Source organism: Andrena cerasifolii, chromosome 1 (genome assembly GCF_050908995.1).
Source record: "Andrena cerasifolii isolate SP2316 chromosome 1, iyAndCera1_principal, whole genome shotgun sequence".
Lineage (NCBI taxonomy): Eukaryota > Metazoa > Arthropoda > Insecta > Hymenoptera > Andrenidae > Andrena > Andrena cerasifolii.
The window spans coordinates 31,193,488-31,219,469 of NC_135118.1; the positions used below are offsets into that span (position 1 = coordinate 31,193,488).

Here is a 25,982-nt window from a genome sequence, read left to right on the forward strand (position 1 = left end):
GTATTTGGGCCAATTGTAAAAAAGTTATTCCTTTTTAAGTATCTCAATACTTTTGTCTCTTACTATATCTTTGACTCACTTTTTCTCGAGGAATCGCTTCCTCCAGAGTCGTACCACGATTTCTGAGCCACCCTGTATTTGGGCCAATTTTAAAAAAATTATTCCTTTTTAAGTATCTCAATACTTTTGCCCCTTACTATATCTTACTTTTTCTCAAGGAATTGCTTCCTCCAGAGTCGTACCACGATTTCTGAGCCACCCTGTATTTGGGCCAATTTTAAAAAAATTATTCCTTTTTAAGTATCTCAATACTTTTGCCCCTTACTATATCTTACTTTTTCTCAAGGAATTGCTTCCTCCAGAGTCGTACCACAATTTCTGAGCCACCCTGTATTTGGGCCAATTGTAAAAAAGTTATTCCTTTTTAAGTATCTCAATACTTTTGCCCCTTACTATATCTTAACTTTTTCTCGAGGAATCGCTTCCTCCAGAGTCGTACCACGATTTCTGAGCCACCCTGTATTTGCAGCGCGAAACGACCAAAGACTAAACGGTGACAGCAATCGAAGTCGTCTCCTCTGTCCACCGGAAAAGTTTCTCCTCGGCTTCGACAATGGGAGTGGCATCCTATCGATACGTTTCTTTCTTTTTCTTTGCAGACGATCTCCCGCGGATAGCGCCCGCCCGTTTTCTCTCGCACATTTTTGCGGCTAATATCGCGCGAAAGGCGAGACTTGATTTCACTCCGGGCGCAAAAGCTCCCTCGGCCAGATAGCATCGGCCAGACTAACGAGATCGCGGAAGGACTCCGTCATCTCGGTTACAATCGTCTCGTGGATTAATCGCGCCGTTACGTAGCACTTGTACGAGTTTACGTACAGTATTTACGTCGGCGGTTCTCAAGCTCTGCTTCCCGATACACTCCCCGAGCCCACGCCTATGTATGTGCGCCGATGCCATCTTGCGTTTGCGTTTTATCGAGATCGGAATTAACGGTAACAAATTATCTGTGGCTGGCTTTACTTCTACTAGAGGTTATGCTTGTAGCTTATGCTTTTCAATCTGTCTTTGCAACCGTTTTTTAGTAGAATCTTATTGCTGACGGTTGGATCTAGCCTTGTGTACTCTCTGCTACTACTTTTACATGTATCTATATTATATAATTTCTAACTCTAGTATTTTGCTGTTCCTTGTGTTTTTGTATGTATTTATGGTTTCTTTATCCTCAGTAAAGAAGTAGTATTATTACTATTATTATTATGGTTTTCACCGTTTGTGTTAAAGAAATAGAGGAATAAAGAAATAAAGAACTAAAAAAATAAATAAATAGAGAAATAAGGAAATATGGAAATAAGGAAATATGGAAATAAGGAAATAAGGAAATAAGGAAATAAGGAAATAAGGAAATAAGGAAATAAGGAAATAAGGAAATAAGGAAATAAGAAAATAAGAAAATAGAGAAATAAAGAAATAAAGAAATGAAGAAACGAAGAGACATACAAATATAAAAATAAGGAATAAAGAAATCGAGAAATCAACAAATCAAGAATTATTCTTTACTCCTTATTTTTATATTTTTATATTTTTATATTTTTATATTTTTATATTTTTATATTTTTATATTTTTATATTTTTATATTTTTATATTTTTATATTTTTATATTTTTATATTTTTATATTTTTATATTTTTATATTTTTATATTTTTATATTTTTATATTCTTATATTCTTATATTTTTATATTTTTATATTTTTATATTTTTATATTTTTATATTTTTATATTTTTATATTCTTATATTTTTATATTTTTATATTTTTATATTTTTATATTTTTATATTTTTATATTTTTATATTCCTCTCTTTCCTTATTTCCTTATTTTCATATTTCCTTATTTCTCCATTTCCTTATTTCTCTATTTCTCTATTTTCTTATTTCTTGAGCCGTTTATTCTGAAAGTGACCTAAGTCCATTTATATTAAAAAACTTTTTATATATAAATTTTTACTACTAACTTCAAGTTGTACACATTACAACAGTCAACCAAAAACAATTGACAAATGGACTTAGGCGACTTTCAAAATAAACCCAATTAAAGAAATAATTACATTTAATTTACTAAAATTACGATCGCAAATTCTTATTAGTTTGCAATAAATAGGAATCTCCCCAAAATCTGCAGCTCCGACGTAGCAACGATCGCGAAATGCACCTGACCTGTACTGGGTCGCAGCTTGCTCTAGAGCTAAGCTGAAATTGGAATTCAGAATTGGATTTACAGTGAACCGAATTAGAATCGGATTAGGACTGAACTTGTACCCCGGTAACACGACACTGTATTGACCAAGGCAAAGGGTTCCGAGAAGCTTTAGAGCGAGATTGGCGGAGATAGATGAAGCCAAAGATTTGGGGAACTTGTTTTTTCAGTTGGCGAATCAAGTTCTGCAGCGACTACGATGATTCACGGGGCTATAATGACCGAGGGACTAAAATAACAATGTTCAGACGCGGACACAATTTTGTAGTTAAAATGAGACGTTTGGTCGAGAGATAATCGCACAGCTATCGTAAATGGGCGCGCTCCAAGAATTATCCGAGTTTACGAAATACAGCGAATTAAACGACGCGACTTTCTTGCGCGTGGTAGTTCACGCGGACGCCAGCAACGATCGTCGACGCTTTTTTGGCTTCGTCGCGTTTCAGCATTTACCAGCACGGTTTCGACATATCCAGTGTCTAATCTTGCAACACGCGCCGCTTTATCCGCCGGCTAGACGTAGTAATTGCGTGGAAATTCGGCGGGCGGTGCATTAATTTCTTCTGCACTGCCGTTCATAAATGTTAGGACACCTGCTGTATTTACAGAAAATGTGCTATTTGGTACGGATTGTAATTATTATTATTACGTATTTGTTACTCATAGAAAGCAAATGAAATGACGCATATAAAAGCAGAAAGATTATACGTAGACTGCGGATGTTTATGCACATTTTTATCGAATTTGTTAAGAGTAGAGCGACAGTTCCCAATTTCTTTCTTGTGGCTGAATTATAATTACAAATTGGTCACATGGGGTTCACTGCACCCTAGCGCAGGGGCGAAGTTAGGATTTTCAGGGGGGGGCAGGGGCAAATCCAAGATTTTCTTTAGGGGAGGCGTAATTTTGAGAAAAATAAACCAGGGACCTTCCCGATAATATTTTCCTGCTAAATGAAAAAGTGTTTTTTGTTTGTATCAATTTATCACATTTTCTCTCATATTGCTAAGTTAAAATAAGTATTTTGCAAATTAAAATAAGTATGTTTCCCTTGAGGGAGGGGCGCCCCCTTTGAATCCGCCATTGCCCCAGCGTAGTTTTTATCCACTTTTACCATTTTCGTATCCCTGAATCTTTTAACTTTTGAGTGATAATTGTACACTCGTAACACTCCAACAGTCTTTTTCTAAAAGTGAAAATTTTGATATATTGAGATTTGTGTTTGAAAAAAATAGTTGTGGATAAAATCGATTATTTTGTTAAAATTTATAAATTTAATTATTAAAGCCTAAAAATTTACAGACAATTGGCAGACATATTCGGGGGGGGGGGGGGTACACCTCGACAATAATTAAAGTAAATCTAAAAAGAGTTGATAAGCCTAACCATTAGATTGAATACACTCCACTGCTTTTATTTTAAAATACCAAATAAAATCAATTTTATCAGGGTTCTTCCATAAATTTGCAACGTTTTTCGTAATAATTGTTATTCCACAGAGGTGTCGTAATGCTCGCAAGCCGCAGTGTATGCTAGAGTTCAATTGTTTTAAAGCAGGAGATCCCCTGTTATCGCTCCGTTCACTTCCCAGAACCATCTCTGGCATTAGTGCAATCGCACCGATAACGCCGCGCTTTGCCGATTAGATTCGAGCACCTTTTGAGCGCCTGGCCTTTATTTGCAAGAACGGCTGGATCGAGCAACACCTGGGCGATGTTCACGTACCTTGACTTCGTGATAACGCTCCTCAAGGTAGTATGCGACGCCCTTGGCTTCCTCGTACTTGGCAGACAGGGCGACGTACTTGTCGTAGTGGCGCTTGAACAGCACGAACCTGTAAACAGAAAGTATTCGGATCGTATTTCATATCACGGATCGTATTTTTCACCCGAGATTCTTTAGGAACCTGGCGCGCACAGATCGGGTAAACAGAATCTGTGACTCTGCTAAACGTCTGAGTAATAAGACGAATAATAATAATAATAATAATAATTTCAAATGCGAAATTGCTCTTTTATTCTCCGTGAATTTAAATCTGCTATCGTGGCCATATTTGGGGAAAATTAATTTTTAATTTCTGTCTAGTTTTAATTGGTATTTTGATGACAATATTTATTTATGCAGTTCACAGAGGTTTTTATTTTGTGTAGGTTGGGTCTCGTTAAAATAATAATAATAATAATAATAATAATAATAATAATAATAATTTCAAATGCAAAATTGCTCTTTTATTCTCCGTGAATTTAAATCTGCTATCGTGGCCATATTTGGGGATAATTAATTTTTAATTTCTGTCTAGTTTAATTGGTATTTTGATGTCAACATTTATTTATGCAGTTCACAGGGGTTTTTATTTTGTGTAGGTTGGGTCTCGTTAAAATAATAATAATAATAATAATAATAATAATAATAATAATATTTATGCTGTGTGTATTAAATAATAATCGTATGCTTAGGAGCCATATAATGATAATGAGAGAGAAGTACGTTAAAATGTAATTCGAATTGTAATAAAAGTGTATAATTCTGGGAAAAGGAAATTTCGTGTTTTTTACTAGGTTCTTCTGTTTCAGTGTAGTTACCATTTTTCTGTAATTCATTATGCAGAGGTGGATCGATGCACAGAGACAACGAAACACTGAGCACGAATTAAAGGAGGCGTTGATTGGTAATGAGTGCAACGAGCTATGAGTCGGTAATGAGAGTTTAGAGTGGGCAGACGAGTGTGCTCCAAGAGCAAGCCGTATAATTTGGAGTAATTATTATTGACTCGTTCTTGTCACACTTGTTAATATAATTGCGTGTACTGTTAGTCATTGTGTCTCTCCCCTCTTGATCCCTCAACCATTACAAATCTCTATGTATTTACTTCTCAAAGTACTGGGAATAAAAAAAAAAGATGTTTAATACGGAGGGGGATATGAATCTGTCTCTGTGAGATCACTGATTGCAGAAATATCGGTGCAATTTCAGTTCTTCCAAAATTCAATATCTGTTGCTCAAACATACTACTCAGTAGAGGACAAAAAAGTGACCATTTTTCGATGTTTTATTTCTGCTATTTTTTAGGAACAAATTGGAACTTTGGTATGTGTTTAATATACATATTCTGATCGATAATTCAGAGGTGTATAAGACCTAATTAAAGCTGAATTTATTTAATTAACAAACAAACTTTTTATATGGCAATAAACGGGACAACACGTTTTTGGGACCGACAAAGGAGCACCTTTGGTAACTTCTTAGGCCGTCCTAAAAGTAAAGGGTGCCTCCACAAAATATTAGATTTTTTATAACCTTTTTGTCGGCTTTAAAAAGTGTGCTGCCTTGTTTAATTTTATGTACGATTTTTATTTGTTAGTTAAATAAATTGAACTTTAACTGGGCCTTATACAGCTTTTAATACTCTCTCAGAATATTTATATTAGGCACATGCTGCAGTTTTGAATTGATATTAAAAAATAATAGAATTGAGGGGTTATACCTAGACAGGCGGCCGAAAAGAGGCGAATGTTTGTGAATTTTTTTTGAAGAAGCGGAAGCGTATATTTTTACAGAACTTTTTGCGTTTAAAAGAGCAACATTTAAAGAACATTTGGTAATTTTTTTATACAAAAATATTTACGTTTCTAATAAAGTATCAACCGATATCCAATAAGCTTTTTTAAAAATTTGGTTTTGCGGTGAGCACTGCCATTCGGAACCAGATTATCTAAAAACAAAGAAGATTTCGTTAGTATATTAATGTATCCTCAGGTTACCGGAGAGAATTTTCCGAAATATTAACTTAAAACAAAATGGCGGCTATTTAAAGTTGAAATCCTGAGTTTTTCGCGTGATTTTTTTATTATATTATATTATCTAGTATTTGAACGAGGGATTTTTTTATCCCATGCTTAGTTTTCTTTTAATTGACGAAAATCAGGCACGATTTATGATAAAAATTGAAACTTTTACTTTAAACATCAGCCATTTTTTCCCAAATCAATATTTCGAAGAAAACTTTCGTTCAAATACTAAACAATACAATATAATAAGTAAATTCTTTTGAATTTTTTATTTTAGATGATCGACTTTCGAGCAGCAGTGGTCACCGCAGAAGCCTTGATTTTTAGAGAACCCTCGAGTAATAGACAATAACTCAGTTATTGATAAATATTTTTAAATAAAAAAATTACGATGCACGTTACTAGATGCAATCCATAAAAGGAAAAAAGATTTCTCGAGAAATATCTTATAGCTTTCGAGTAAAAAATTCCCAAAGACCACTCTTTTTTCGGTCTCCTAACTGAGCACGACCCCTTAAAGTCGCTCAAAAAAACAGTAACTTTTTCTCCGTTCCTGTACTATTATTACACTGATTTCACTGCTGCATTTTTTATTAATCTACAAAATTCCCAAGCTACATACCTGCGCTAAAAAAATAAACCCCTTCACAGAAACCAAAACGAAATCTCTAGATACCATTTCTCAAAACCACCACAGCATTACCTATATCTTCCTCTGCAGCAATTAATTACAAGCCTACAGTGTACCCCCAAACGTTGCATCTTCAACCCTTCGAAATTCCCCGAGTGACCCAATCAAAAACCCCGAAGAATACTCTCAAAACCACCTGGCGAACTCGAATCGCAATCGAGGCAGCGCGCCTCTACGCCCCATAATCTCGCCCCGTTCTCACTGTAACGCGACGAGTTCCCAATGCTCCCATATGAACCGTCGCAAGCGCGACTCTCTCGTTAGAGATCTACCGTTTGGGGACCGGAAACGCTCTCGAGTCCCACGCGATCCTCTCCGCGGCGGGCGACGCCGAAGCGGCTGGGAAGGAAGACGACCTTTCGGCCATGGCGCAGCTCGCTGGTCGCTGGCTGATCCTCGGGCCGCTCCTCAGGATTTCTCCGTGTTCCTTAACTTGCGCGCGTCTCCAAAGCTTCCTCTCTTCGGCTCTCTTCCTCTTCGACTGGCTCTCAGTCGCCGACACTCGCACGGGTTGTGCAGACGCTCGTCCATTCTCTCTGCCCGGAGACTTTCGCTTTCACGATTCCCCGAAGCGAGCTGCTGCTGCCGCTGCTCGCCACTCGAGATCCATCGATGATCTTCCGCGTCCCTTCCGGGTGACTGTGACGGCTCCGCGGGCCTCACGCAGCCTCTCCATTCGTCCGTCACACCTTCCTGGACCCGAGTCTCCTTCGCGCGGAGAAGGAGCAGGTTCCGTGTAATTCTATCGCTCTCGCGAAGGTGACGATCGACGCAATCGATAGCGGCCGACGCTGCGCGCACGGCGGAGTCGATCGACCGAATCTGGGCCTCTGCCCGCGGGGCTTTCGGATCCAGCCTGTCCCCGATAGGCGTGATTGGAAAGCGGACCGGAGCTGATTCACCCCGATCAACCGTGGACTACTAATTTCGACTAGCTGCAGCGGATCAATGTTTGGGCTGGACGAGCGCGAGGCTGATGGTAATCTTTCCCGGGTCGAAGGCTGCGTTAGGCAGAGTTGCCTGGCGTTGGTGACTTGTTAAGTGAAGTGGACCAGACGAGGGGCTTTTTCAGAGAAGATCGACGGATAGAGTTACCGCGGTGAAGCGATCTTCTTCTTAAGAACTGTGTGGTATTGGGTGGCGAATTTTTATTCCGCTTTACAGGTCGACTTTGGTGGTCGCAGATTTTAAGCAAACTTATTATTTTATATGTTGTAGCTTCACTGTCGATCTTTTTTAATTGAGGGCTCGGATGCAATAAGGGGACTAGCGCTCGAAAATGCGAAAAATTATTGTCCAAACGCTAAGAAATATTGGAAAATTAAATGTTGTTAAAGTGGATTTTAAAAAATATAGTGTTGTAAAGCTCGTCACGACACACATTTTTTCTTTTTACAGTTTTTTTTATACAATCATTATTATTCGAGATAAAAATTATAAATAAAGGAAATTTCTTCGACCAAAATCATTATTTCTTTAAACATACATTGCGATAACTTGAGTAAATATTGACGGATCGTTGTGAGACCTGAAACATAAAACTCAGAAAACTCTGGCGAAGCTGTGAAATGTATGCACAAATCTTTTTTGTTAAAAAATGTAGTAATATTTTATTTAAAAGTAATACTGGACATAACCCATGTCTTTCAACGTTCGCCGTTAAAAAGTATCGAGGGAATTTTGAGGTACATATAACTTGCAGCGACAAAGTTTTTTCTTAATGTACAAGGAAGTTTTTCACCAATTTTCACAGTGATTAATAAATAATTATAGAAGATATGACGATATATATAAATCCCGCGCGGCACCAACAGTCAGCAACTGCGTACAATCGCGTCACACTGCAAAGACATGACGTTCTCACTATTATATGATTATATATTACAAAAAAATATTGCGATATTATTTATAAACACTGCTAAATATGTGTGCAAAGCCCCTGCCCTGTAGGCGCGATAGGTTTTCCAGAATTAATTTCCAAATATCACCTTCAAAAACGTGTCTAGACTAGATACCCCCTTAATATGCCTAGTCAGCTTTCGAAAAAGAACCTGAGATTCGGGAATTTTTTGTGGAATATCTACTGTATATTTTTTTTACAACTATTCGCTTATTTTAAAAGTACATATATGCAGCAACTCTCAGTAATTTTGTTATAGAAAAACATTAAAAAATGAACAGCCATTCTCGCGGAAGCCGTTTTGATATCGGTGAGCAAGATATTTCGGAAACCGCTGTATCGATTGGTCTGAACGTTTGCAGACTTCTTTTATATACCAAAGACTAGTAGATGAACCAAGGATTGTTTATTTTAACAAAGAACTAAAAAATTACACGAAAAATCAGGATTTCAACTTTAAATAGCCGCCATGTTGTTTTAACTTAATATTTCGGAAAATTCTCTCCGTCAACCTGAGAATACATTAATATACTAACGAAATCTTTTTTGTTTTTTGATTTTAGATAATCTGCTTCCGAATGGCAATGCTCGCCGCAAAACCAAATTTTAAAAATGCTTCTTGGATGTCGCTTGTTATTTTATTATAAACGTAAATATTTTTCTGTGAAAAAATTACCAAATGTTCTTTAAATGTTGCTCTTTTAAGCGCAAAAAGTTCTGTAAAAATATACGCTTCCGCTTCTTCAAAAAAAATTCACAAATATTCGCCTCTTTTCGACCGCCTGACTAGGCACAACCCCTTAAAGGAACCGCGGAAAAAACGGCCTCGGGGTGATGGGGATTCATTCGAAGCCACGAATCTTGCGAATCAATCCTCCGGCGTACTGGGCAGCCGCCTAGCCAACTTCGCCGATGTCGAACCTCCGAAGTCTCTTATTCTGCACTCCCTCTTATGGGGATTCCCGATTCCAGATATACATTGGTTTTGGGAAACTATGAAAACGTCACATCGTGAGTAAGATGTAAATCTTTGAAGGGTATAGTTTTATCGGTGATAAATCTGAAATACAATTAATTCCCTATTAAGCTCGAATATTAGGTCGGTGCATATGTTTGTTCGATTTAGTTAACCAAAGTCCTTATTAAAAATAAATATATATTGCACGTCTTTAAACTTTTAAAAACTCGTCATTTTTTGACTGACAAAGCTTTTCACAGGGAGCACACAGCATTAATGTGTACCAATTGTCCCAAATAATATTTTATACCAACTAAAAATGAAATTTGCAATATTTTACCGTTAAAATAAAAATCTACAGAGTGATAAATTTTAGAAATGTGTGCGTTGGAAGAATATTATTAATACTTTATTTTCTAGGTTTAATCAAAGGATTTTCCTTGAGCCTTCGCCATTTTTCTGGTAAAATTACAAGTACATAGGTGTAGTAGGAAGAAACTTTTGCACAGACCTAGGTAATAGTTGATTAAAATCGAAAAAATCACCTATACGTAATATGCAGAAGTCACCAAAGTGTTAAAGTCGTATCATCATAAATTCGTGTTCCCTCCACTTTGGTATGGAGCTGTTGCGAGCAGGATATATTGACACCTGCCTACTGTAACCTGCCTACTCTATAAATCTTAAGAGCAAGTAGTAGATCATATTATATAAGAGCTCTACCTGACCTGTCCATGACAGGTGTCGACTTTAATTCTTCGAAACCGAGACCAGCTTTCTTTTAACTCTGTATGCACGTGGCATACCAAAAGGCACTGGCGCACTGTACGCTTCAACCGCTACAGTTGGAGCAAAATCAAGTGGCCACTCAAGGTTATTCATCTGAGAAGTATGCACTTAGATCGTTGAGGGTAGGTCCTCAGTGGTCTCGGAGCGGTTAGTTGATTTAGCGGCCACTTTTTAAGGAGGTTCGATACCGGGGCAAAAATAATGAGAAATCTTTGAAAAGTGTTTTGATCTAATGTCCAAAGTGTAGTCCGCATTGTGTTAAAATTTCAAGTCGATTGACAGCACGGTTTATGAAAAAATTTAAATCAAAGTTGCGCTCTTATACACAGGCTGTTACGGGAGACGCGATAAAATTTCTATAAAATGTTACACAGAGTCCTTAAAAACAGTGAGAAAGTCCTAAAAATGTTGCAATGAAAAGCTTAAGTATTCCTATGAAATTCTAAAAAAAAAAATTCGACATTTACCGTACGGTTTATTAGATAATTGAATAAATAGACAGCAATGTGCTCGTATTTTTGGAACTGCCTGAAGGAACTGTTTGAAACGTGGCAACGCTGTACGCCGGGTAGTCATCTATACAGTGTATACTTGTACAAAGGATACAGTAAAAATTTGTAAAAACTACCAAGCTGTAAACATGTATTTAGAAATTTATTTTTTACACAAATGTAAAGTGGAAAGAGAAAAAAAGATGGACGCAAAGCGACGTTGCCGCATTACGCTCGCATATTTTACGCTACTTTTAATGAAACTATTATATTTCTAACTGCAATAAAAATCCTTTTTGTTTAATTGAATTCCAAAACAAAATATGTAGTAATAATATTATTAGAAATAGACACGTAAATAACATTTTTGTCTACATCATTTTTTTTTATCTAAGATTGGTATCACTGCAGAGCTCCCATGTATAAGCATAGGCTTACCCCTCTCGCCGCCTGCCCCGCAAGTGAGCCATCGAACCTCCTTAAGTTCGCCAAGCAGCACTGCAGTCACCAACGCGCATGCCCAAAGGGAGGACATTCTGGGGGAATATCCATGACTAGATTCGAAGCGCGCGAACGTGTCTACTATCGGGGCATTACTCTCGAATAACTGGGATAACTCTTTGCTTCCCACTCCCTCTCGGTGCGCGTGTAATTATCTAAATTATCAGAACTGAAAAATTGAATTCAGTGCGAACAACGATAAGCACAGATTCGAATCGTGATACGCGATTCAGTATCTAGCCATTAGTATATCTGGCGCAAGGCACGGCTCTGTTTCTCGCAGAGAAAACAGAAAAAAATGCGCATAATTCTCGCCAGCAACTCTGGATTACATGGCGCGCGACCAGCGCGAGAAAAGTAAAATTGATGGGTGGCGATAAATATATCTGTCAACGATCGCCGTGGGATCGTACTCGTAAATCAGACTGTTCATCAGCAGAGAAACTGGAGCCGAGTCAGTTTCGCAATTCGTTTGTTCCCCACTCGGTACTCCCGGCAAGCGTCCGAGATTTTCACTAGGCGTTGCCTTAAATTGTCCCTCCATTATTCCGGTCCACTTTCCTTGACATTTTATACTTCTTAAGAGGAACATTTTGTCACCCGAAAATTCCGATTTGGAAAGTTTGCAGGTTCGCAGGGAAACTCAATAGAAGCTCATCTATATGTATTACATCATTCAATTTTCTATGAGTAATAAATAAGTAATAATAATAACAATATCAGGCAACTTTTATTTTCTGTTATTTTAAAGGATTTCCAGAGTTCAAACACCCCCTAAAAGTTAATGTCCACTTTCCTATTCTCCTGTTGTATATTTTGAAACCTACAGTAGGCATAAAGAAATTATTAAAATGAAAATTTAATATTTTTTATGCTATATAAAACTGTGCAAATATGAATCTTTAAGGGTCTTCTCACCCCAAAGCACTAAAAAGTCGCTAAAAAAAATCTGTGATACTTCTATTAAGGTTTCCCAAAAACTAGCAAAATTTCAAAGAAATCGAAATGTTCAGTTTACTTCTGTGTACCCTTTAACTTCAAGTGTATCATTACGCTCATAGGGATGTGATTGTAAACAGCAGGAACGCTGACCTCGCCCATTCATCACTCGTGTAATTGCTCGCGCATTTGAGATCTAATAAAGTCGTTACTGTCATTATTATCATTATTTGCAGGCAACTTTCTAACCCGAGTTCTCCCGGCGAAAGGGTCAACGACGGTCGAATAACCGCGGTCAAACATGGATGCGCCGGCCACAAAAGGGTCTGCCCCGCTTATCCCCGCTGCCCCGTCACTCCTGAACGCGCGTCCATTTCGTTGCAGAGAGAGATCGCGCGGCGGACGCGCGTAAAAGAAAGCGAAGACACGCGCTTCTGGTCACCTCTCGCGCGCGTGTTTTCGGTGTAAAGGTGAAACTTTTCCAGGCGTCTGTAACGAACTCCCCCATTAGCACGTTCAATAAACCGAGCCTCGGCGTTCTCTCGCCCGAGCCGCAGGAATTTAGCACGCGGATTAAATAAACAACCCACTGGAACCACCTAATAAAAACGGCGAACCGACAAATCAGAGATTAAACGGCAAGAAGCTATCGGTCTTACCGAATTCCCAACAAAATTAATGCTCTGCCTTCTACGTAAAATCCTCTCCGATTCCCTCGCGCACCGCTATCTCAAACTAACGAACGCGAAGCAGTCAAAACAAAGCCACGGAACGACGGTTGACTCGCTTGACCTCTACGCGACACGGCAGCGGGCGAGGCGTCCGCGTATGAGACGAGCAGTCCGGATTATTTCGAAAACACGCCGTCTAAATAAAGCCGCCCGAGGGCTTCCTTGCTTCGGGAGCGGAAAGGTTAAGGGAAACGGAGATGGGGACCGAGACCGACTGTCCATCGTGTATTTCGGTTGAGGTCGTGTACAATGGGTGGCATCGAATGAAAGGAGCGGAGCTGACGTACCAATTCCTTTGTCATATCGGCTATCTTTAGCTCTCTTTCTACGAGGGATAGACGACGGCCTATTCGTCCATCGAGGCGGCGGTAGTAGCTAGGAGGGGCGCGCCCGACACTGAGCGTACGAGTCAATGGTCACGCGTCGCGGAGCAATTTGATCGACGAGGCCGATTCGGTGGCCAGACCGACACGACGCGGGATCATAGCTATTAGGCTGCTCGAAACCGTCGTCGACGTCGCGCGACGGCCGCGAAACGATGCCGGGGGAACTGGGACGCGCGCTTTCCTCCGAGATTCCCGTTCACGAGCAAAAAAAATTTCACATCGATTCGCCGGAGAACCGATTCGCGCGGTAATTTCGAGTGGTCGTGGAGGGGAACGGGCGGACGCGGTCGAAATTGGTAATCGCGCATGCGCGCCGTTGAATGGTTAAATACCCTCGGGCCGAGCAGAGGCTTTTCTTCCTACCTGTGTGGACTGAGGGGTTAATAAGGCTGCCAATTATGCTTGCTCGACTAAATTTAGGGCGCACGTGGATTTAGAACGACTTTTGTGAATTAGTGATTTGTGTTTCACGTGTATTCTTAGAGTTGCGGCTTTTTTTTTTAGCCTGGGCTGTGTTGGTATGCGAATGTAGAGGATATGCCAGGTGTAAGGCAGAGAATTGTATCGTCTTTAGGAATAATATATCCACTAGTGTATTTTTAGTAATGTGCTGGATATATGAATAATCTGCTCTCTTCTCTTCTCTAAAAATTTGTCTTCTCTTCTCTTCTCTTCTCTTCCCTTTCCTTCTCTTCTCTTCTCTTCCCTTTCCTTCTCTTCTCTTCTCTTCCCTTTCCTTCTCTTCTCTTCCCTTTCCTTCTCTTCTCTTCCCTTTCCTTCTCTTCTCTTCTCTTCCCTTTCCTTCTCTTCTCTTCTCTTCTCTTCCCTTACCTTCTCTTCTCTTCCCTTCTCTTCTCTTCTCTTCCCTTTCCTTCTCTTCTCTTCTCTTCCCTTTCCTTCTCTTCTCTTCTCTTCCCTTTCCTTCTCTTCTCTTCCCTTTCCTTCTCTTTTCTTCTCTTCCCTTTCCTTCTCTTCTCTTCTCATCCCTTTCCTTCTCTTCTCTTCCCTTTCCTTCTCTTCTCTTCTCTTTCCTTCTCTTCTCTTCCCTTTCCTTCTCTTCTCTTCTCTTCTCTTCCCTTTCCTTCTCTTCTCTTCCCTTTCCTTCTCTTCTCTTCTCTGCCCTTTCCTTCTCTTCTCTTCTCTTCCCTTTCCTTCTCTTCTCTTCCCTTCCCTTTCCTTCTCTTCTCTTCTCTTCCCTTTCCTTCTCTTCTCTTCTCTTCCCTTTCCTTCTCTTCTCTTCTCTTCCCTTTCCTTCTCTTCTCTTCGCTTCTCTACTGTAAATCTCTACTCTTCTCTTCTCTAAATATATAAAATAAAGTCCACGTCTGCCTATTACCTTATAACTCAAGAACTAATAAATCAATTTTGATGCGTTTTTTTTTTACGTACAGCAGAATTCTCGGGGAAAGTTTTAGGCTATTTAACTTTCTCGCTTTACCAGCGGGGGTGCTCTCTAGGGCCAAAAACAAGGATCGAAGATGGACTGTGTCGAGTTATCAATTGTTTTTATTTCTATAACGATTGCTGTAATTGTGTCGTAGCTTTTACTGTCTCCAGTTCTAAATTGTTTTACCAATGCAAACCCCTATGCTGCTTATTTTTCCACAATATATTCTAACTATCAAAATTTGATTTACAACACAAAATGACCCCCGCGAACCTATATATCAGTTAGTAGTTCAGGCACTATTTGTTTTGTTGTGAAGTGAATGGTACTTCACCCGTGGAGTAATAATAATAATAATAATAATAATATTAAAACATGGTCTCCGTGGCAAAGTTTCGAAATATTATACAGGGTGTCCCATTTCGCCCAACCGAAAGATTCTTTGCAAGGTCAACCATGTTTTTTTTAAGCGGAACTCTGTATTCTAATCGGGGTGGCATCGTCACGTGGGCAAATTCAACGCCTTGCTGTAACAAGAGCTGCAGATGGTGCTGAGCAAGCAGCTATCATCTGACAACTACATACATACTTCTTCATTCTTCGAAATACTCAGACAAAAGTCGAAACGTATCCAGGCCCGGCTGGAGCTATTTTTGCGCCCTAGGCAAACTTCCCAAATTCCGCCCTTTATTTATAATACATTTATCTGAGGTTTATGATGGCCGTTTATTCGTAGCTTAAAACATTTACAGTACAACCTGTAATATTCCATTTAAAACTTAATTTTAAAAAAATGCCCACAACGAAAAGACCAATTTGAGCTTCCTTATCTACGCCCCAGGCAGCTGCCTAATTTTGCCAATAGGGACGCGAGCCGGGCCAGCACTTACCCCAATCTACAACGTACCTACTTGCTCCCATCGCTACCAATAGAAGGCCGAATCCCGAATGCCGTCTTGCCAAAAGCGAAAGCTATTTTTGGGTCACCGGTGAACTGTATTTTTACCGTTCAACGTGCACAGCAATTTTCTGTATTCGATGCGAGCCACACCACGTAAACGAGCCCCTTCTTCCCCGAAACGCGTAGAAAAGAAAAGAGAAGATGCCTCCAAGCGTCGATGGAAAATGGCACTCAACTCGCAAGGGACGTTTGGCGCGTCAAAAATTCAAGAACACTTGAAACTTTACAGAAATGTACTTCAAGCGACGCTAACAACATTCCGCTTTCTTATCTCGACAACGAAACCGCCCTGGGGGGTGGAGCAACCCCTCAAAAAAATTAAAAGTTTTCATCTTACCGCGAATATCTAAATCGTAAAAGATATCTAAAAATAGATTAATTCAAAACTCTACGGTTTCTTACGCTCCCCAATGTGGTGATAAAGAATTTTCGAAAAAAAAAACAGTGAAGGTAGATTTTCAAAAAATTAATTTTTTAACCTTTTAGTTGCCAAAGACTCCTCCTGTCATTTACAAAAATATTTCGGTTTAGCCGGGATTATCTTAACGCTGGGAGGAAGCGCGGTTATCTCTAATTACGAACAAAATAGCGGAGTTGCTGTAGCAAACGCGAGCTGATTAATTGCATCGATTAAATCGCGTTTCAGATGGACGAGGCGATGACCACGGAGTCGCCGGTAATTTCCTTCGGCCGCGGCCGTTTTCATTGAGAACACGCCGACCACGCTGCCGCGGAAGCCGCTCCTTCTTAATTAAAAAAATGAAACGCACGCTCTTCGCTTTCCGTTTTTAAACGCGCGCAAGAGCGCCGGCCTGCACGCGCACCAGTCGGAATAGTTTGTCAATGATTCAACGTCACTGACTAAATCAAACTGCACGCGAGAGGTGCACCGAACCGGAAACCACGCGTCCTCTCCTAACACCTCTATGGCACACCACGCGCCATCATTTCAGCGCTCAAAGCGTTTGGTGTCATGTTCCACGGTTTTGGTAACTACCGCAAGTTGTGCAAACATTTTGTCTTCTGCCTGGTCTATTTTGACTTCAGTGTGGAATTTGAAACGGGCGCTTGGTTATTCGAGGAAGGGATAATTATTAGGGATTTTTCTGGTTAGTTTCAAATTTGCAGTTGGCTCCACTTCTTTATTTTGCAATGGTGACGATTAGATCGTCGCGATGATAGGAAGAAAATGGTAGGATAACTTTAGAGGTGAATTTAATGAAATTTATGAACTTTATTAAAAATGTAATATAAGGTTCTAATGATGTGTATAAAAAAGAACAAATCAATTTTTTTCCAGATTTATTTCTAATAGAAAATAAGGACACAGCAGCGTTTTTTAAATAAACTAAATACTAGAGAAGTACCCAAGATTTCTAGAAAAATATTGATTTTTTAAGGAATGGCGAACGTTTGAAACCTATTCTTTTTTTTTTTCATTTTTCTGTTTTTATTATTTTGCAGAATTCAGGAGTAGGTGAGTACTTTTCTAGTATTTAGATTTTAGTCTCTACATGACATTTTTGTTTTTCTTTTTGTTCTAGGTCAAACGATGTGGACACGAAAAATTCCACTGCGGAATGACTCAACTGGAAAATCAGTATCGGCTGTGCGAGTATTATTTATTCAAAAAATCTGGGAAAAATTGTTCTTTTTTATACATATCATAAGAACCTTACGTTCTACTTTTAATGAAGTATATATATTAGTTTAAGATCACTTCCGAAGTTATCCTACCATTTTTAGGGGATTAAGAAAGATTTTGCGTTTTTCGTTTCAGACGACAACGACAATCAAAATCATCTTTGCTAGCATGAAACTTCTTTTCAAATCTCTCTTACTATTACCACTGTAACTCTGAACAAAAGTATTATTATTGCTTTAAAAAATTGAGAATATTCCTCGAATGTCGATTAATAAACGTACAAAGTTTGGAATTATAATACTTAAAAATATACTACTACTTTTCTTTTAAAAAATTTCCCTAAATTTGTCTCATGTTCAGAGCGTCAAATTAGGGAGGTATTTCTAATTTCTAATTTTCAGCGTTCGTAATCTACTTACATTTTCTCTCTACTTTATCACTGACCTAACTGTAATCTTATCACATTGTGCACTGTTCATTTTGTGACTCGTGGAATTCTAGCCCGTAAATAAATAAGTAAATAAGTAAATAAGTAAATAAGTAAATAAGTGAGTAAGAAAATAAGTAAATAAGTGAGTAAGAAAATAAGAAAATAAGTGAGTAAGAAAATAAGAAAATAAGAAAATAAGAAAATAAGAAAATAAGAAAATAAGAAAATAAGAAAATAAGAAAATAAGAAAATAAGAAAATAAGAAAATAAGAAAATAAGAAAATAAGAAAATAAGAAAATAAGAAAATAAGAAAATAAGAAAATAAGAAAATAAGAAAATAAGAAAATAAGAAAATAAGAAAATAAGAAAATAAGAAAATAAGAAAATAAGAAAATAAGAAAATAAGAAAATAAGAAAATAATAAAATAATAAAATAAGAATATAAGAAAATAAGTAAGTGAGTAAGTGAGTAAATGAGTAAATGAGTAAATAAGTAAATAAATAAATAATTTAAAACTTTTTCTATATTTTCTGTGTAATAGAGAGGAAGAAGAATATTACTTCTGACAACAAATAAAACGATACCATTTTTATCTCCCAAATCAAAATGAAAACTTAAAAAATGACCTTAAACTTAATGCTCTCAAGTCAGTGAACAAAAGAAACTGGTAGGAAATTCGCATCTGGCTAGAAGGACCTTGGTCACACACTGGAGGAAAAACGGAGCGGTGTAAGCGATACCCTTGCAAGTCAAGACGCCAAATGTGTCTCTCGTTCTTAATTACCCTGACTCATACCCTGGAGACAATTTTTTTAGATCCTGACCTGTCCCACTATTCTCGCCGCTGCTCCAAAAAAAACGCCCATTGGCAGCGTGGCATTCGAGCTCAGCTCCGGTCCCATACCAGTTTATTAGTACCCATTCTTACCAGTCCAGCCTCGAACCAGTTCTAGTTCAACATTGATTCAATATATCTCTGCACAGTTCCCCGCTAGAAACTAAAATACATACTTCCAAGCTGGGTTCGGTGGTCTGAGAAGCAGCTGAACCTGCGCGCGCTCGAGCTGGACGTAGGTACGTTGCATATGTATGCGCGCACTCGGGTGCGTTTCACGGCGGAGCGTAAAACGCAAAGAATCATCGTAAACCCACGACGCACGTCCGCATTTACGGTCGACGTATATGTTTCAAGTATCCCGGATCTTCAGTGGCACGACTTGCAAATATCGACTTGGAAAGGAGCTCTCGAGCATCGTAAATTATCGATAGAAATAGTACACGTGTCTGTATCTTGCTCGATCGCCACCCGCGGACGATTTCATCGAGGTTTTATCGCTGCGACCATTCACAGTCGAGTAGATTGCCTGTACAGGGTGTTCGCGAGATCGTCGTGCAATTTGCACCGTGTAAAGGACAAGTATGGTGGACTAAAAATATATTTTTTTTTAGATGCAATATTGATGTACAGGTAGTAAAAAAAGTATTTGGACGATTTTTAAAATATCATTACTTTTTTAGAAGCTGGAAGGATTAGCTGGCTAAGCGACGTGTTTCGTAGTTTCGAAAAAATAGTATAGGTCGATTTTTCAACTTTTTTATATGAACCTGTGATGAAAATTAAAAAAAAAAGTTTGTAGATGGAAGTAAGTTATATACATGCCTAAAATTTCATAAAAATCGGTTAACGTTATTCTGAGCCATGACCGCTTAAAAATCGCAGAATAAGGTCGAAAATCGCGAAATTCCCGAAATCAGCGATTTTCGACCTTATTCTGCAATTTTTAAGCGGTCATGGCTCAGAATAACGTTAACCGATTTTGATGAAATTTTAGGCATGTATATAACTTACTTCAATCTACAAAAACGTTTTTTTGAATTTTCATTATAGGCTCATATAAAAAAATTGAAAAATCGACCTTTACTATATTTTTCGCTATTTAGAACAGTTGCGATTTTTTTGAAAACGCCGAATCACGTCAGCTAGCAAACTAATCCTTCAGGGTTCTGAAAAAAACTCATGTCGCTTGGACCAATTCTAAAAAAGTTATGCGATTTCAAAAGCGTCCAAATACGTTTTTTTACTAACTGTAGGTGTCAAATGTTGCCCAAGGTGGTCTATAATCTGGGTTTGAAAGGATTTTTTCTCGGACCTTACTTTCAGCGCATCGGCACCAAAGTATACAATTTCTATGAAATTTTTCATTTTTTGTGAAAATTTGTATTCCCTGCCGATTTACTTCTAACCGCTTATAATGGGTATAATGATGATTCTCTGTGTTAAAAATATTTTTGCGCATTTCATTGAAATCCGTTGAGCCGTTTTGGCGTGAATGAAGGACAAACACACAAATAGATAACGTTTCATTTTTATATACTTATTAGTAGATTACTATTTGTTAGGAAGGTCTCGAGTCCAGGCGAATTAAATGATTATTGTGCTGGACAAAGAAATGCCCAGTTGGATCGAGTTATCAAGTTATCTTTCCCGAGTAGGTTACCTTTCCTACTGTGTAGTAATTGCAGCAGATGTGTGTTTTGAATTTACAACATTGTAAAAGCTAGACTGCTATTCTCTGGAATGAAGTTAACACTTATACGATTATATATAATATTAATTCTAATATTATTATTGACGTAATTAATATAATATTATTTGTAAAATTACAGGGATAAGTAAATTTGCAGCATATTGACCTAATATGTATTAAATATTTACAAGAAACGAGCGTGCAAAAATAAAACTCTGTTTACTTAATTATTACGGGTTAATATTTTGAGAGCTTATTAAATTTCTGCAATAAAATAAAATAACAGAAAAGAAAAGTCAAAAGTTAGAAAATATAAAACATCACAATTAGAAAATATAAAATTAAAAACTTAAAAAATTAAAAGTAAAAAATTATTATTTATTATTATTATCGACGGTTATGAGTTACTTAAAGATACGAAGGAGTTTCAGCGCAAAGAATACATTAGTAAAGGAGGAATGGGGATTTGCGTCTCGATATTGGGTCAAAATAACCTAATTTCCGTATAAGGGTTATGTCATGAAGCGTTGGAGGGTTACCAGTGACCTTGATTTAGGTCTGACTATAAGTAGTACAGTTTAGTTCAAGAAATAATGGTTTCCAAAGTATAGAACGCTTCTTTTGTGTCCTTCCTATTGTCCGTATCCATTATCTCTTCGCAAATCGCGGTAAGTGAAACAGCACAGACAAGACTGTTGTCGGGAAATAAAGGAAACACTTGTGTTTTTTTGAATCCGTGCCATCTGCTACGGAGAAACCTGCTGAACTATATGCGTTCGAATGGAAAACACATCGAACGCATTCAGCGGCGAATAAATACGTGTTTTTCATCTTTATGACTGCTACGTGTTTACACAGTCATACTGTACACTCGCGCATATGGCTAAGGTCAGGTACAGACGCCAGTAATGCAACACGCACTCTACATATAGCGAGCACGACTAACGTTATAAACACTGGTCAACGGTAAAGCTTAAACTGCAAACGGCAAGAAAAATAAAATAGATAAAATATTCATTGGAAATAATTCCACCTTAAAATTTACATCCCATAAAATGCGAGGCTGCTAAAATATGCCAGAGATACCAGCAGAATACTTAAAGCCAAGTATTAAGTTTGTTACGCAGCCATGCAAAAATACGAGTTTTAAAATCGCATTTCTACCACCACTGTACGTTGCAGTACGCCCACGTGTACCCGGCTTAACCGCTGAATAGCAGGCGTAACGTCGAGGAGACGCGAACCGACTCGAGGAAAAAAGATAAGAATTAGTATGGTGGACCCTGAGAACTCGGCATAATTTCCGTTCGACTCGGCATACATAGGCTGCGATAAAGATCGATAAAATTCGGTGATCTCAACGCAAATATGTACCTCGTTCGGTCACGTGGTGAAGTCGAAATATCGGGGTTCCAGGGAAAAAAGATACCGCCGGCCCGTGGATCAATAAAAAGCATTTACGTCTGCAAATAATCGGAAGAAGTGAGAAAAAACAGCCAGAGATTGTTACTTGGAAAACAGCGCCGGAGGAACTGTGAACTGCCAGTCAGCTTTTCTTTTACCGTTGCGCGAATAAAATAGTACCTAACAGTGAACAGTTCGCGATCGTAGGTGGAACTCCTGTTCCGTAGTTGGACATTATTCGAATGCCCACTCCGAGAAGTGTAGATTTGCCTGAATAAATTGTTCACAAAATTACGACTCTACTGAATATTATTCACGAATAACGATTAATTTCTCGCCCGACTTTGTACCATGAATAATTCTTAGTGGCAAAAAGAAGTAGCTGTCAGCGACGATATTTATTCCTCAATTTTTTGTAGCTATATAAACTACCTTTCAATAATAATACATATTCAACCGCGATTCAAACTGAGGTTTCTTCAACGCTACCTTCCCGTCTGTTCAAAAAGAAACCGTCAACTCCGAAGTAATGGTTCCCGGCTAGAATTGCCGGACAAGACAAAATAAACGAAAATGTAGAGTAATATGACTCTTCGATTTCTTCGGCCTGCTTTTACGACCACCGACAGCAGCGCCACGTATATCATTAAACAAATAACCCGGTAAAAGCAAAGACAACTATTTAACGACTCGAAATCGTTCAACCTTGACTCTACGCGCTCGCGCATGTTCGATCTTAACCTCAAAGATAAAGACTGAAAAAGCGTTCGAAAATTTTCTCCAGATACACTGTGAGTCACCTCGAATAACTTCTGCGTGTCCGCCACGAGAATATTCAAACAAAAACAACTCACTTCGCAGTCATAATAATACCCACATATACAGTCACTAAAAAAAAAACAGCGAGCGACAAAGGTGTAGGAAGGAAGAAAAATATAAATTGTTTTGCGAACCTGTATAAATCATTCTCGGTGACGATGTCCCGGATGGAATCCTCGGGATCGATGCGATCCGCCGGTACGCCCTGCGGTCCGGCAACCCTCGACGATAGCAAGGGACACGGCGGCGGTTTCGAGTCAGCGGCCTCGTGGAGGGCGCTGGCCGCGATCAGGTCGTCCTCGGATGCGGTGCTCGGCAGAGGCAGGACAGGGCTCGGGGACCGCGAGCTGGATATCACGCCGAGCAGATCCTCGCTCCTCGAGTGCCTCATCTCCATACCGCCTCCGTACCTCCCTGTGGTCGCCGCCATCGCTCCGCCGATCTCGCCGCAGCTCGCGATTCTTCCACGGCCCGGTTAAGGAGACGCACACAGCGCGTCGTCCTTTTTCCTCGCCTCGTTCTTGCCACCAGCGGATCGACGATCTAGCCGCCGCTGCTACTCCCATCCGGACTAGTCCTCTTCCACTTACTACCTCTCATTCGACTCACTCGACGCGCGATCCACCGATTTTCATCCCGAGGTATTTCTCTTCTCTCTCTCCTTCCTCCTCCCTTTTGCTTCCACTTCCACCGAAGACGCTCGGTGGTATTCTCCGTCACTTCGTTGATAAACTAGGATCCCTGACTGCCACGATTTGTTCCCAGTAGATTCGGCTTTATTCGTATTCGTATTCTGTTCGTTCGAGGTGACCGGTGCTCCAGCACGTTCGCCATTAAGCTTCTGAAATTCTGGATGGTTGAACCCATTCAAGCAGCGACCGACCTGTTCCACGCGCTACCCTAACCGCCACTTCTTACGTTTCCCCCCCCCCCGCTACTGGGGCCTAGGAGCGCGCGACACCACGCTCCTGCCTCGCGGCGATCGTAACACCGCGATCCACGGGCCTCGGTAATCGCCGCAATCGTTTAAGTAACACTCGATTATCGAGGGATCGCCGTTAAATCGTCGCCGCGCACTTTCTCGATTCCCGGGCGGGAGCACCGTGACGTCGCGCGGAGCACAGAGGGTAACGGACCTTTTTCGTTGGCTCGCGTGTCCGCACGCATTACCGTTCGGTATCGCGGATCTCCTCGGCTGTTCTCGGCTCCTTAAACGCTTCCCCGAAGCGGCTCAGGCGTGCGTGCACGGGTGCATCGGCGGATTCCCGGGCGAGCCGCGGCGTCAGGATCAACAGGACGTGCCCCGGTCGTGGGCGAATCCACGTTCCCATTCACAATCTGCCGCCACTGGATAGGGCCGCGCGAATCCGATCACCAACGGAGGATCCACACCGCCATTTTTGTCGGCTGATTCTGTGCGAATGCGGCGGCCTCGCACCTTCCGAGGAGCCCACGGGGCAAGGCACGCATGCACGTCGCCGCGGGCGCACCGTCTCCTCGCAATTAAAGTAATTAGGAGGAGCAGGGTGGCTCTTGCCGACCGACCATGCGCGGTGAACGACGGAGCACGGACACACGCGCGAGCTACGGCACAGTCGTCGACCCGGAATCGTCCACTATGCGCGACGAGAGCACGCGAGGGACTGGCGGTCCCCGTGATTTTGCCACTGTTCGCGGCAGATTTTTCTCCGACGCCGTTCCGCCTTTCTTTCGCGAGCCACAGCCGAAGTCTGCCGTAACGGGAACCAGCGGAGTCGATTCGTCCTTTCGCAAGGAAGGGGCACGCTAGAAAGGATACACGTATACCTGCGCGCTGCCGCGCGCTCCACGCAGGTATACGCCGGCATTGACCAATGAACGTCCCTTGGACGGAAACGGGTCACAGGTAGATCCTTCGGCCCTCCCCTTTCTGCCTTCTCCTGAATAAATGGATCGTACACCTCGGGCCACTGCTTACGAAAATAACACGGCGCACCTTTGATCTCATCGAAACGAACGCACCGGGAAGGGTACCTGCTTTGGGTCGATTTACAGACCGAAATCGTTCGCCTCTTCGTCGAGAGAGATATGCTTTCAGCGAAAGAGAGGTTAGTTGGAGATTAAGTGGAGCGAATACCTCGCAACGCTCGGTGGAACGTGGGACCGTGCACTACGACTGACGAGTAGGAGAATATGCGAGCGAATAATCGGCAGGGGAATACGGTTTAAGAGTGATAACGAAGTATCGTGATAGTAGAAACGTCATGTGCACGCCGGTTCCAAAGTTTATCGGGCGGAGACAGGAGAAGAGGAATCTAGGTAATGTATGAAATTTTGATCTACATTACCGACCGTCAGGATAGACAATGTTTTGCACGCAATTTCCCTATATTTCCTAGAATGTTGATCGTACAATGAAGTGTGTTATTAATGTTTTATATTTAGTTATTCTTTTTGTTGTAACTACGTATTGGTTGCTAAAGTTTTGTTAAATATTTGTAAAACATTTAAATTGTGTTATAACACAGACGAGGTATAGGATAGACCTATCACAAATTTCTATGTTAAATAAATTTGTTTTGCGTTACATAAACCCGAGTAGGACAGCAAGGTTAAAATGCGTATGTGCTCTTGTTTTGATGTGATCCTTCATTCTCTGTCGTTGAAAGGAATATGTTATAAAACGATGTTCAAATTGTTACTCTAACCTAGACCTACTTTACCCGTGGTGAATTCTAATTCCTACCACGCGTAGCGTTACAATCTGTTTCGAGACTTCACCGGTAACGTAGCACGTGACACGAAAATGGTAAGGGAGCTCGTGAGCCCCCTGAGCGTGTAACACAAAATTACATTGCGTGATAGGTCTATCCTATACCTGATCTGTGGGTCAATCCTAACCTATTATACTATATTGCGTCGGTAAGGTAGGGAATGACATCAAAATGGTAAAAAAAATTCTAGTCGCCAAAAATCCTTCTCACAAACATTATTTCTATGCCAATTATTCATTATTCATTATTTCTGTTTCCAAAATTTCAGCCAATTTGGAACATGGGAGTTTTTGGATAAGTTTAGCCGTGCGTTGTAATCAGAATGATATTCCTCGAATTTATTTACTCGTCTCTCTACATCTTTCTAACGGCATTTGGGTAGCCTATAGGGTTTCACGAATACAGGTTTATCACTATTTACGATGATACAGCGTGAATAATCGTCTTTAAGCGAGAATACACCAGAATATGAGAATATGATATTTTCGATCGAATCGCGTGCTCCAAGTGTTCCGTGCGTATGTTGTCGGTTAGGTAGTTGAAGAAGTCGATTCGCTATCGGTGTTGCCTCTTCCTCGAATACAATTTCGTGGGTTGGGATTCGTACGTCGGAATGAAGAGG

At 40.0% G+C, this 25,982-nt stretch overlaps 1 protein-coding gene across 2 annotated transcripts in view; it reads right to left on the reverse strand.

Annotated features, from left to right (window-relative positions):
* Positions 1-24,859, reverse strand: part of LOC143375593 (uncharacterized) — a 39,245-nt gene extending 14,386 nt beyond the window's left edge. Inside the window, exons 1-2 of one of the 2 annotated variants that reach the window (XM_076824894.1) lie at positions 22,742-24,859; positions 3,983-4,091 (exon numbers count right to left, since the gene is read on the reverse strand). In XM_076824894.1, the coding sequence (XP_076681009.1) occupies positions 3,983-4,091; positions 22,742-23,037 (405 nt within the window). In that variant the 5' untranslated portion in view covers positions 23,038-24,859. Of the gene's footprint in view, positions 1-3,982; positions 4,092-7,008; positions 7,345-22,741 lie in introns of those variants that run through there. The other variant, XM_076824903.1, reaches the window with a different exon arrangement.
* Positions 24,860-25,982: the final 1,123 nt, after the last annotated feature.